Here is a 13,990-nt window from a genome sequence, read left to right on the forward strand (position 1 = left end):
GAACATGGGCAGCTAAGCCAGATAGATCATCTTAGTCAGGGTTTCTATTGCTGTGAAGAGATACCATGACCATGGCAACTCTTATAAAGGAAAACATTTCATTGGGGCTGGCTTATAGTTTCGGAGGTTAAGTTGGTTAAGTTCATTATTGTCATGGCAGCAAACATGGCAGGATTCAGGCAGACATGGTGGTGGAGAAGGAGCTGAGAATTCTACACATTGATCCGAATGGAGCAGAAGGAGAGACTGCCACACTGGGCATAGCTTAAGTATATAAGATCTGGAAGCCTGTTCTGATAGTGACATACTTCCTCCAACAAGGCCACACCTACTTGAGGAAAACTTAAGGATAGCCTTGCTTCTAGTTATGGTGGAGGACAAAGTTGATTGTAGAGGCAGGGCCATCTGGGAGAGTCCAGAGGAGACATGACCCTGAGTCATGTGAGGAGAAGGAGATCCCATTGGTCCATAACATAATGGCACAGGATGTACATCTCTGTCACAAAAAGAAGGAAAGAAAGGATAGTGAGGAAATACTGGACCAAAGCTGGGACGAAAACTGGATGGGCAAACTCAAGCTCTGCTTCTCCATGTCTGATGTCAAAATGCTCTTTGGATCTCCAACTCCTTTAAGCTTTGTTCACAACAATACACCCCTCTCTCTCTCGAGCTGGTTCCACTCTTTGTTAGCAGCTCTCCTTGATAGGTATTTCACAGTCAGGGCATCTCCAAGATTTGAAAATGGAAAGTTTAATTAGGCAGGGAAAACCTGCCTGCCATAGGTGACACCATTCCTTTGGCTTAAATCCTGGACTAGGACCCCACGCAGGAGTATTGTACCACACACCTGGCCTCAGCAGCTTTCTTTAGTTAGGGAGGAAGATTCCATAATCCCTTTCTTCTATTCTTGACCCTAAAGCCAGAACAATGTGGCTGAAGCTGCCAAGTTCTGCTACTTGCTGGAGCTGGAACATGGCCCTCTTGTTCAATACATTTTCACCAGCTTTCTGTTTTCAGTGCTTTCATTCACTGCCTAACCTTGGCTGTCTTAGAACTAGCTGTGTAGACCAGGCTGGCCTTGAACTCAGAGATTTAACTTCAGGTGGGCTCTTTTTTTGTACAAGGGCAGAAAAGAGCCACATTCTTTACCAAAATATCATAAGAATGGTTTCTAGGCAACATACTAGTATTCTTCTCTGAAACCTCTTGGGCCAAGCCCCACAATTCAAATCACCCTCAGTACCACTGTAGATTTTACATTTTATTTATCTGATGCTCAAGAGGAAACCCAGAGCTTGTCATTCATGCTCTGTAAGACTGTATCATTGAATCTCACACACAATGTTAGGTCTCTGCCTAGCCCAGGCAATTCTTGGAGCAAAAGGGCTAGAGATTGTAGAGTGGAAGTCAATCTCATATCATAATCTCAAGATTCACTTCTGTAAGCACTAGGCTCCAAATACATGGCCAAAGTTCAAAGAAAGAGCAGAATGAAGCTAGATTTCTAGACAGACTCCAGAAGGGGCTAAAATCAAGACTCTGGCTTTAATCATTTAAGAAATCTCAAGTTTCTGACTTTGGGGATTGGCAAAAATGTGCAGAAACCTGGAGGCAAAACCAAGACTGCTGGCCTTTGATTTAAGTAGGTATTAGATTCGAAGTCAAGGAGGCAGGAAATTCCTTCTAGGGCCTACTTTTTAGTTGTTATTTTATGTGCATATGTATGCATAAAGGCATACATACATCATACTTCCCTGATTACTAAGCATTCAGATATATGAGCCTGTGGAGGCCATTTTTAGTCAAACTATAACATATCATATTCAGCTTAGACATTGATAGATGCTTTGTGGGCATTATTCACACACAAGCACACATGCACACACACATTCAAGGCATATTTGTAGAAGTTAGAGGACAAACTCACTACCTTAGGTGTTGATTCTTTTCAACCCCCTTTGTTTCAGAGTCTCTTTGATGTTTTTTCTATCATATACATCAGGCTAACTGGCTTGCAATATTCCAGAGATTCTCCTGTCTCTGACTCCCATCTTGCCATCAAGGCAATGGCATTCCAGATGCTTCTGCTACCCATCTTAATTTTACACAAATTCTAGGGAGTTGAACTCAGATCCTCATCTTTGTATGGTGGGCACTTTTACCTACTGAGCCATCTCTCAGTCTTATTAGCATTTATTAATTTTACATAATGCTAGATTTCATTTTGACATTTTTATATATGTCATTTTTTTTTCTCTTTGTCTCGTCAGTCTTTAACCAGTTAAGTAACAAAAGAACACCAGTAGCCTGGGAAAACATCAAGTTTGAACTCTTCCATTCTCTTTTTACAGATCCAACCTCTGCGCTCCCGGAAACTCAGCGTCAGCCCGTGTATTATCCGATCTGAGAAACTCTCCTTGAATTTGGATACAGCTAGTGACAAGACACCCGCAAGTTCCAAAACGATGCCTACATCACACTGTTCATCAACACGGAGGAAGGTGAATATTAGTTCTACTCTCAGGGATAGATAGGTTTGAAGGTGGCCACCCTTCAAAGACATAATGCCTCAACTCTGGGGGGCAAACTAGAGTGGTACTTTGTTTGGAAAAGTAATTGCTACTCTCGGCTTTTGTTTTGCATCATGGTTTACATTTTCCATTTAGTTTTAGAAACCAGATAATCACCTGTTTAACTCCTAAGCAATGAAAAATATTGTTTCTGAAATCCATAACAGTTTGTTGATATGTCCCGGTATTCTATGAACACTAAAATGGAGCTTCTTTAACAGAAACAACTACTTTACACTTTTAAATAAAAGAAGCCAGAGGCTAGGTAATGCTATATTACTTCCTAACTGTCTACTGTAATAAAAGGCAGTTGGCATACTAGTGTGCATACATACATATGTTTTGTGTGTTTAGATCTTTGGACTAAATAGTATTTATTAACATTTGTCAAATTAGTACATTTTATTCATATTAATATCTCCATTATCTAATTAATTTCTGTTTACCTTAATTATTGTTGTGAACTTACATGGATTTAGAATTTGGAGCCATTAATATTGGGAACTAAAAGTAAACAACATAATTTATACAAAATAAAAACAAGATATTTAATGATAAAACCAGATTTTCCCAATACGTATCTACAAATCCAGCCCTACAGAAAGTATTGGAAGGAAAATTCCAACGCAAGGAAGTTAACTATGCCCACAAAAATGTAGGCAACAAATAATCTAACTACACCAGGAACCAAGGGTAATGCAGGACAAATATATTCACAATACCACTGCCAACAACAAAACTAAAACAAACAAGCATCAGCAATCAATGGTCCTTACTACCCTCAACATTAATGGTCTTAACTCACCTATAAAAAGACACAGGCTAACAGAATGGATACGAAGACAGAATCCATCCTTCTGCTGCATACAAGAAACACATCTAAGCTTCAAAGATAGACATTACCTCAGGGTAAAGGGTTGGGAAAAGATCTTCCAATCAAATGGAACCAAGAAGCAAGCAGGCGTGGCTATCCTAATATCTAACAAGTTAGACGTCAAACCAAAATTAATCAAAAGAGATGAAGAATGTCATTTTGTATTCATCGCAGGAGAAATCCATCAACACAAAGTCTCACTTCTGAACATCTATGCCTCAAATACAAAGGCACCCACATTCGTAAAAGAAACGCTACTAAAATTCAAAGCTCACATAAAACCTCACACACTTATAATGGGACACTTCAACATGCCACTCTCACCACTAGACAGGACCACCAATCAGAAACTCAACAAAGAAACAAAAGAACTAACAGAAGTCATGTCTCAACTGGGCTTAACAGGCATCTATAGAACATTCCATCCAAACACAAAAGAATATACCTTCTTCTCTGCTACACATGGAACCTTCTCTAAAATCGACCACATACTAGGCTGTCGTAATAAAACTATTTCATTGCTAAACAATCCTGTAAAGGCATCTGGGGATGTACCTTAGCATTTGCAAGGCCCCAACTTAAAAAAAAGATTGCATGAAGAAAAGCAACCCTTGGCTACCTATGTCAAAAACAAGGTTAGACCAAAGTTAAAGCACAGACTGATAGTAAGTGGGTGGGAAATCATTAATTTATGGAATTGGGTTATGACTATTTTCTGCAGAGCCCCATTAAATAATATGGATTGGAATGGACAGTCTGAGTTGGTAGAAGAATTGGATTAGATACCATTTTTTATTGTGTGAAATGTGGTTAACATAAAATTAATCATGCAAATTACTTTAGAGTATGGTTTGGTGGGATTACACACCGCCCCCCACCACTATCTAGGTCCAGAGCTTGTTTGGTTCTCTCAAACAAAAACCCAGTACCTGTGCTGTGACTCCCCAAATGCTTCCCCTCAAACCCAGTTTTCATTACCTTCTCATTGAAAAACAAGAAGGAAACTAAGCAGAGTAGAAAACATCTAGATAGGTCAGAGTAAACAATGACTAACTCTCTACAATTTGGAGTGATTTGCAAGCTTCAGCTGTTTCCCTCTACTGGCAGAAGGGGGACATGCATGGCATCAATTACTGCCTTAGGTGCTCAGGCTTGCTTTCAGAGTCCCCTGGGATGGAATTGGGACTTAATGAAGTGGTTGCCACCACAGCTTCTTCTTCCTACAAGTCCTTAGGTGAAAAGTGAGGTTCCTGGTATTTTTCAGCTCCAGTCTACAAAGCGTGTGGTTTTCTCCCAGATTACTCTCCCTCCTGCTATTTCAGGCCTCTAATCTAGCGCAGGGGCTCCAGTTCTTTTCATTAGGTAAGAAAGGCTTGAACAGGTGTCCTTGCATGGCACATATGACATGTGACTCTGTGTCTGATCTCAGTGTTTGTCATGCAGAGGAATCCAAACATATCCTAGTCTATAGTTGGGCTTAGCAGGGGCTAATTCACCTCACACTTTAAGCAGAGGATCGCCTTGCCTAAGGCTTCCCAGCACCCCATCATCCCTACAACTTTGGTATCATCTCCAAGCATGATACAGTGGTAGAGCTCTGTTTTCAGTATTGTGTTTAAGAGGAAAATAATTGTATGGGAAGGAAGTCATGTACATAGGACTAAATAAATGTTCTCACTTGTGAACAGGGTGGAACAGGTTAAAGTCACAGCTGATGAAATAGCTCCAACCTTAGTCCCATTGAAGGGTAAATGTTTTTGTGTTAACATGATGTATGTAGCTTAGGTTGCTTTCAGTTATTCCATTATGTTGGCTAATGGAGTTCTTTTAGATTGATACACAATCGCTTTTCCCATCATGATTCTTGTGTTACTTTTGGTGGCTTTCTTCATAATTACTTCACTCTTAGTGTTTCTAAGTAAGTCTCAGAAACTCAGAGCAGTCTTTGTTGAATTCATGTGACAAATCATAGGAGAGTGAAGTAACACCTTCAATTACCACATGGAAATTGGCAGTTTATAGAGCCCTCGGCTTTCTTTAAAAGACTTTAAGATATAAAAGGAAAGATACCATCTGCTCATTTTAGATGAAACAAGTGAGGGTCAGAAGGTGAAATAATTTGGATGAGGCAACAGAGCTGATCAGAGATAAAGCTTAAACTTGAACCTGGGATCCCTACACATATTCCACAGCACTTATCATTGAGCCATATGACCCTTAGCAGTCCTGTAAACTTAAACAATCAATACCCTAACAGTAGCAATGACATTATTCATTAACTAATACAACAGGGACGCTGACAACTGTCTCCCCCTCAACATGTTAAATACGGGCTAGCATATAAAGTTATTCTCTCTCTCTCTCTCTTTGTGTGTGTGTGTGTGTGTGTATGTAAGGCACTGTGCTAAGTACTTTTCATATGTCATCTCATTTATTCTTTGCAGCAACACATCAAAGTCTTTATTATTCTTGAGACTTAGAGGTTAGCAAACTTGAGTCAAGAAATGGTATGGCCAGAACCCCAAATTAAGTGTTATTTAATTTCAAAGCCCCTGTGTGTGCGCATGTGCACACACACACACACACACACACACACACACACACACACACACGATGAAACCCACAGCCTCATGTTCACAGAGCACATGCTCTGCCACTGGTACACTCATCCCACACACTGTATGTTCTTATTTTCTATTTGAGTTAAGAAATTGAAGCAATTATATTAGGAGGGGGATGCAGGCTACATCTGAACTTCCACTTCTTAGAATGTTGAAGTTGGAAAAGTGCTGGTCTCATTAGCTTTTATGTACCAAGGATTTGAATGAGTAGACAATATCAGGAATGGGGACATACACTTTTTTTTAGCACACCCAGAGAATAAACAACCTACCAGTCAATAACAAATCTTACACCCAGTGCCTGTATCTCTTAGCACAAACACCTCTTATTGAGAACAGTTTTCCCACCAAGATCTGTGCTTCCTCTGGAGACATTACCAAGGCAGTGTTCTTTACTGCTTCGGCCCATACAGACCCAGGCTCCACAGCATCTCAGTGTCAGACCCTCCTGGACAACTGAAGACTATATTTTCCATAAAGTGTCAACCTTCACTTTGATGAAACGTGGGCCTAATAGTCCATAGGTTTTCCAGTTTTTAAAGGTTGGCTCTCACCATATAGCCCAGGCTGACCATGCACTCCAAATCCTCCTGCTGCAGCCTTTCAATCACTGGGCTTACAGACTGTGCCACAGTGCATGACTTTATTTTTATTTATCACAAGACAGGACTTTTCTCCATCCCGAGAAGCCAACTCAACTGCTTTCTATCTGTTAATCCCAAAAATGGGAAGAAAAAAGACCATCAACTCAAGTCACCATGGCCAGATTAATTTATGCAAGTAATTAATTAAAGCAAGGTTTTATATCCATGTACCCAGGCTGTCTCCCGCCTAAGGTGGGCTTCATGAGGTCAGCATTGAACATGAGAAAAAAAAATGGCTTTTTTTACTGTTCAGGGATAGGAGGTTTCCAAACAGAGGATTTGATGGGCAAAATAGGCAGGATAATAGGAACAGAACATAAGCATGACAAGTTAGTTCTAACAACCATCTGAAGCAGAGGCATGATTGCAATGTGAACATAACAAGGTAGTCGTAAGAACAGGTAGTCACAGGTGGTCTTATAACCTTTTGGAACAAAGTTAGTGATGCAAGATGGTTATAAACAATTTCTTGAAACAAACACATAATTGCCTTTCCTGGTACAGGCAATACAGAACCATTTGTAGATAAGTTTATAGGCAGGGCACAATCCAATCCTTGAGAAACAGAGGTTTAACCATAAGCAAGAATGAACCTAGTTTGTCTTTACGCTAAGATGACTTTTAAGCCTATGATGGAGACAGGCTGGTTATTTATATCCCTTCACTAGTATCTCTTATCAACCACAAAGAGAGGGAAACCTAACAAGACAGAGAGAAAAAGATGCAGTAATTAAGAGGCTGACTTTAGGGTGCATTATTGACTGAGCTGCTTCCTGTTGGGTCTAGATACATCACAGGAGGGAACATGGAACTGAAACGTGTTTTAATTTTTCAAAGCACCTTCATTAATCTAGCTAATAGTAAGAGTGTCCGGTACACTCCCTACCAACCAGTACCTCTTTGCCTGAAGCCCTAACCGGCATTCTTCCCCAGGAAGGATGCCCATATTCAATCCCCTCTTACATACAGAAGAGAAGAAAACATCTCCACATACGTTAACACTGCACATGGGTACATACAGTGTGAACTGGTCTTTGCCCCATTGTTTTTACTCACCTTTCCTTTCAGAGTGCTGCCAGAAGAGCATTAGATTTTCTCTTTCTAGGTAACTCAGATTATTTTATGATCGACTCCCTTGGTAACTTTTCTAGGGAGATACTAAACAATATAGTCAAGGGAAGAGACGAGGCATAAGGAGGCAGAAGAAATCCATAGATCCCTCTAAGATAATAGATTGGATTATTTACGAATTCCATGCACTTTCTTTTTTTCTTATGAATAAAACATTTCATTGGGGTGGCTTTCTTACAGTCTCAGAGGTTCAGTCCATTAACATCATGGTGTTGAGCATGGCAACATGCAGGCAGATGTGGTGTTGGAGTGCCTGAGAGTCTATATCTTGTAGGCAACAGGAAGTTGACTGAGTCACGGGGCAATATTCTGAGCACAGGAAACCTCTAAGCCTTCCCCCAGAGTGACACACTTCCTCCAACAAGGCCATGCCTACTCCAAAAAAAAAAAAAAAAAAAAAAAAAAAGCACACCTCCTAATAGTGCCACTCCCTATGAGATTTTTGGCTGCTAATTACATTCAAACTACTACATATAGCTACAATTCATATTCTATAAAGAAGTTGTGAAGTTTCACATTAAGTTTTTTAATTTAATTTTTAAATTTAATTTATTATTTTACATGTCGATCCAAGTTCCCTCTCCCTCCCTCCCTTTTACCTTCTCTGCCCCCTCACATGCACCCTGACCACCCTCCCCTCCCATACCCCCACCTCAATTCCACATGTAGGGGAATGCCATCCAGGTGGGGTCATGTAGATCTGACAGGTCATTTGAAGTAGGGACTAGGGCTTCTCTCCTGTCTCTAGATTAAGGCAGTTATCCCTCCATGGGGATGTGTCCGCAAGGTCCTTTGTGCACCAGGGATACATCCTGGCTCCACTGTCTGAGGTCCCCTAGATTGCTCAGTCCTTCTGGCTGAGACACATATTCAGGGGGGCCTGAGTCAGTCCCATGCTGGCTTCCCAGCTATCAGTCTAGTGGCCATTAGCTCCTCCTTGTTCAGGTAAGCTGTCTCTATGTGTTTCTGCAGCATGGTCTTGTCCTCTCCATCTGCATCTGGATTCTAGTTCGACTCGGTGTTTATATATGGGTGTTTGCTTCTGTTTCCAACAGGCATTAGTTGAGGGCTCCATGGATAAGTTAGTTGTTGATCTCACTCTCCAGGAAGGGCATTTATGGTAGCCTTTCCACAGTTGCTCAAATTGTTAGTTGGCAGCAGACTTGTAGGACTCTAGACCTTTCTTTAGATTCAGTTTTCTCTTCAAACCAATAATGGCCCCCTCTTTTATGCTCTCTCTCTCTCTCTCTCTCTCTCTCTCTCTCTCTCTCTCTCTCTCTCTCTCTCTCTCGTCTTCCATTCCTATCCTGACACAATCTTCCTAGTCGCACATGCTTTCCTCTCCCCCACCTCTTTTTCTCCTACTTCTGTCTCCATTCACTGCCCCCCCCCACTTCCCCTGTGCTCTGGGGGACTTTTTCCTTTCCCCTTCTGTGAGGGACTTTATATGAATCTCTTAGCATACATCTTGTATCCTAGTCCCTCTGGTGGTGTGAATTATAGGCTGGTGATCCTTTGCTCTAGGTCTAAAATCCATATATCAGTGAGTACATACTATGTTCCTCTTTTTGTGACTGGGTTACCTCATTCAGGATGGTTTCTTCAAGTGCCATCCACTTGCCTGTGAATTTCAAGATACCATTATTTTTTTCTGCAGAGTAGTATTCCATTGTGTAGATGTTCCATATCTTCTTTATCCATTCTTCAATTGAGGGGCATCTATCTAGGTTGCTTCCAGGTTCTTGCTATTACAAATAATGCTGCTATGAACATAGTTGAACAGATGTCTTTGTTGCATGGATGTGGATCATTTGGGTATATGCCTAAGAGGGGGATTGCCAGGTCCTGTGGTAAACTAATTCCCATTTTCCTGAGGAACCGCCATACTGATCTCCAAAATGGCTGTACAAGTTTGCACTCCCACCAGCAGTGGAGGAGTGTTCCCTTTTCTCCACATCCTCACCAGCATAAGTTGTCATTCGTGTTTCTAATTTTAGCCATTCTGGCAGGAGTAAGATGGTATCTCAAAGTTGTTTTGATTTGTATTTCCTGATAGCTAAGGATGTTGAGCACTTTCTTAAGTGTCTTTCAGCCTTTTTTATTTCCTCTATTGAGAATTCTTTCTCCAGTTCTGTACCCCATTTTTAAATAGGGTTATTTGGTGTTTTGTTGACTAGTTTCTTGAGTTCTTTGAATATTTTGGAGATCAGCCCTTTGTCAGATGTAGGATTGGTGAAAATCTTTTCCCAGTCTGTGGGCTGCCTTTTGATCTTGTCCACTGCACCCTTTGCCTTACAGAAGCTTCTAAGTTTGAAGAGGTCCCATTTATCAATTGTTTCTCTCAGTGTCTGTGCCCCTGGAGTTATGTTCAGGAAGTGGTCTCCTATACCAATTTACCTCAAGGGTACCTCCTACTTTCTCTTCTGAGAGGTTCAGTGTGGCTGGATTGATGTTGAAGTCTTTGATCCATTTGGACTTGAGTTTTGTGCATGGTGATAGACATGGGTCTATCTGCAGTCTTCTACACACCATCATCCAATTGTGCCAGCACCATTTGTTGAAGAGTCTGTCCTCGCCCCATTGTATTCTTTTAGCTGTTTTGTCGAAAATCAGGTATTCATAGGTGTTGGGTTAATATCACGATTTTCAATTCGATTCAGTTGGTCTACCTGTCTATTTTTATGCCAATACCAGGCTGTTTTCAGAACTATAGCTCCGTAGTAGAGCTTAAAGTCAGGAATGGTGATGCCTCCTGAAGTTCTTTTATTGTACAGGGTTGTTTTGGCTATCCTGGGTCTTTTGTTTTTCCATATAAAGTTGATTATTATCCTTTCAAGGTCAGTGAAAAATTGTGGAGGGATTTTAATGGTGATTGCATTGGATCTGTAAATTGCTTTTGGCAATATTACCATTTTTACTTTGTTTATCCTACCTATCTAAGAGCATGGGGGATCTTTCCATTTTCTGGTATCTTCTTTAATTTCTTTCTTTAGAGCCATAAAGTTCTTATTATATAAGTCTTTCACTTGTTTGGTAAGCATTACCCCTTCTTCATATCTTTTGATTAATTTTGGTTTGACGTCTAACTTGTTAGAATATTAGGATAGCCACACCTACTTGCTTCTTGGTTCCATTTGATTGGAAGATCTTTTCCCAACCCTTTACCCTGAGGTAATGTCTATCTCTGAAGCTTAGATGTGTTTCTTGTATGCAGCAGAAAGATGGATTCGGTCTTCGTATCCATTCTGTTAGCCTGTGCCTTTTTATAGGTGAGTTAAGACCATTAATGTTGAGAGTAAGTAAGGACCATTGATTGTTGATGTTTGTTTGTTTTAGTTTTGTTGTTGGCAGTGGTATTGTGAATATATTTGTTCTGCTTTACCCTTGGTTTTTGGTGTAGTTAGATTATCTGTTGCCTATGTCTTTGTGGACATAGTTAACTTCCTTGGGTTGAAGTTTTCCTTCCAATACTTTCTGTAGGGCTGGATTAATAGATACGTGTTGGGGAAATGTGGTTTTGTCATTAAATATCTTATTTTCTCCATCTATAGTGATTGAGAGTTTTGCTGGGTATAGTAGCCTGGGCTGGCATCCTTGTTCTCTTAGTACTTGTAGAACATCTATCCAGGACCTTCTGGCCTTGAGGGTTTCCATGGAGAAGTCAGGTGTAATTTTGATAGGTCTGCCTTTATATGTTACCTCTCCTTTTTCCTTCGCTGCTCTTAATATTCTTTTTTTATTCTGTATGCTAGGTGTTTTGATTATTATATGTCGAGGGGTCTTTTTTCTTTGGTCCAGCCTATTTGGGGTTCGGTATGCTTCTTGTACTTTCATGTGCATGTCCTTCTTCAGATTGGGAAAGTTTTCCTCGATGATTTTGTTGAATATGTTTTTGGCACCTTTGAGCTGGGCTTCCTCACCTTCCTCAATGCCTATTATTCTTAGGTTTGGCCTTTTCATGGTGTCCCACATTTCCTGGATGTTTTGTGTTAATAATTTGTTGGATTTACGATTTTCTTTGGTCGATGAATCTATTTCCTCTAGTTTATCTTCTGTGCCTGAGATTCTCTCTTCCATCTCCTGAATTCTGTTGGTTATGATTGTGTCTGTAGTTCCTGATCTTTTGCCAAGTTTTTCTATTTCCAGCATTCCTTCGGTTTGTGTTGCCTTTATTTTCTCTATTCCAGTTTTCAAGTCTTGAACCATTTCCTTCACTTGCTTAATTGTTTTTTCTTGGTTTTCTGTACTTTCTTTACTTTCCTTAAGAAATTTGTTAATTTCTTCCACTTTTTTGTTTGTTTTTTCTTCCATTTCTTTAAGGGATTTTCTCACATCTTCTTTGAGGGCCTCTATCATTTTTATGACAATAATTTTTAAGTCATTCCCTTCTGCTTCATCTGCTTTGTTGTTGTGTTCCCTTCTAGTTGGTGTAGATTTCCTAGATTCTGTTGGTGTCACGGTTGTCTTTCTGTTGTTAGCTGTTTTCTTGTATTTCTGTCTTCCCATAGCTTCTTCCATTAGGTGTTGGTGGGTCTCTCCCTCTCTCTATGGTACTTCCTCAGTGGGTGTGTGTGGGTCAGATGTTCGATGTCTGTAGGTCTGGGTGGTCCAAGCCCTCTAGGAGGTCTCTCCACAGGCAGGGGCCCAGCGATGTGGGTCAGCGAACAGGCTCCAGCAGAAGACTGGAAATGGGGTTCAAAGATCCCGAAGGCTGGGACTCAGAATGTTCCTTGTGCCTATAGGCAGATCTAGCCTGGGCCTGGTACTCTCCAGCTGAGGCCTCTTTAGCAGAGGCCCTGCTATGGGGGTCAAGGATCCTGTTGGCAGTAACTCAGAGTGGTCCCGCAGAGACAGGCGGATCTCTGGGAGGGGCCTGGGACTCCAGTAGAGGACCAGCGGTGGGGGTCAGAGACCCGGCAGGTGTTAATTACGGGTGGTCCCACGTGGATAGGCAGGTGTCCTGTGTTCAGAGCAGCTCCCAGAATTTCCCCTGAACTCCATGTTCTTTCATTTGAAGATAGGCCAGATCAGTTGTCAGTTCTTATTCTCTACTCTGGCCCTTAAAATACATAAAATAAAATTCAGAGTCTGTCAAGCCATTCTAAGGCCCTTGGCCTGATATTCTTATCCTCCAGGTCAGTTTTATTTTGCTGTGGATACTGGAGATTGAACTCAGGGCCTTTCATATGCTGAACACATGCTCTACCTCTGACTTACTCTACCAGTTACTGTCAGGTCTTGATATGTCCCCCCAAATGCACCTTTCAGCACTCACTTCTTGATGATTTTAATGTGTGGGGATCCCTAAATCCTATGCTAAGAAATACTGCCCAGAGTCAAGAGTATGTACAGTTTTTTTTATCCCACTGGTGGGTTAAAAGAAATACATAAATCCAAATGGAAAATGCATACTCCATTTCCACACGACATACTGTGAACCTTAAAGAGCCTCTGGGAGCTAGTTTGAATGGTATGTCTGAGTGTTCCATAGTCAGGTGGTTTTTTCTTGGTGGTGTTTTAGTTTAGATTGGAGGATAGATGTAGATCAGTGCTTAGTTCAATGAGAGTTGAACTAGTACAAGAAGACTAATGGTTGAGTTAAATTTGATAGCTTGTTGGCTTTGACTATGATTTGGAATGAGTTAACACCCTCCTCTACACATCCAGTATGGGAATTGACAGGTTTTTTTCTTAGCCTAATCTTTTTATTATACTACAGAATTAGTGTTAGTAGAGAAAAACAAAACAAAGCATAAGATGCTATTATGTCGTGTTCATTCTGCAAGGTTTGGGAGGTTAATTGAATGAAAATTGGTCTGTATTGTTTACCATTTTGGCATCCCAAGTTGTCTTTTATACAAAGAAAGTTCCATGGTATCCTTTTACAGTTTCCTTACACACACACACACACACACACACACACTGACACACACACACACACACACACACACACATATTTTAAACTGGAAATAGTGATGTCTTAGACAGAATGACTAAAATGACACAGGAAACAGAGGAGCTTGCTTGGCCAATATTCAGTCTGGCACATATGGTGGAAGCTTTTAACACAATTGATTCTTCAGTGAAAATCATTGCTAAACAACAACTATACACTCAGACACATGGTATAAAATATCAAAGTGAGGGGTG

At 40.7% G+C, this 13,990-nt stretch overlaps 1 protein-coding gene across 1 annotated transcript in view; it reads left to right on the plus strand.

Moving 5' to 3' along the window:
• Kiaa1210 (KIAA1210 ortholog) overlaps window positions 1–13,990 on the plus strand; it is a 40,435-nt gene that overhangs the window by 11,153 nt on the left and 15,292 nt on the right. Inside the window, exon 4 of the mRNA XM_051178457.1 lies at window positions 2,352–2,501. Coding sequence (XP_051034414.1) covers window positions 2,352–2,501 — 150 coding nt within the window. The remainder of the gene's footprint in view (window positions 1–2,351; window positions 2,502–13,990) is intronic.

This window comes from Phodopus roborovskii, unplaced genomic scaffold (assembly GCF_943737965.1).
Source record: "Phodopus roborovskii unplaced genomic scaffold, PHOROB, whole genome shotgun sequence".
Taxonomy (NCBI): domain Eukaryota; kingdom Metazoa; phylum Chordata; class Mammalia; order Rodentia; family Cricetidae; genus Phodopus; species Phodopus roborovskii.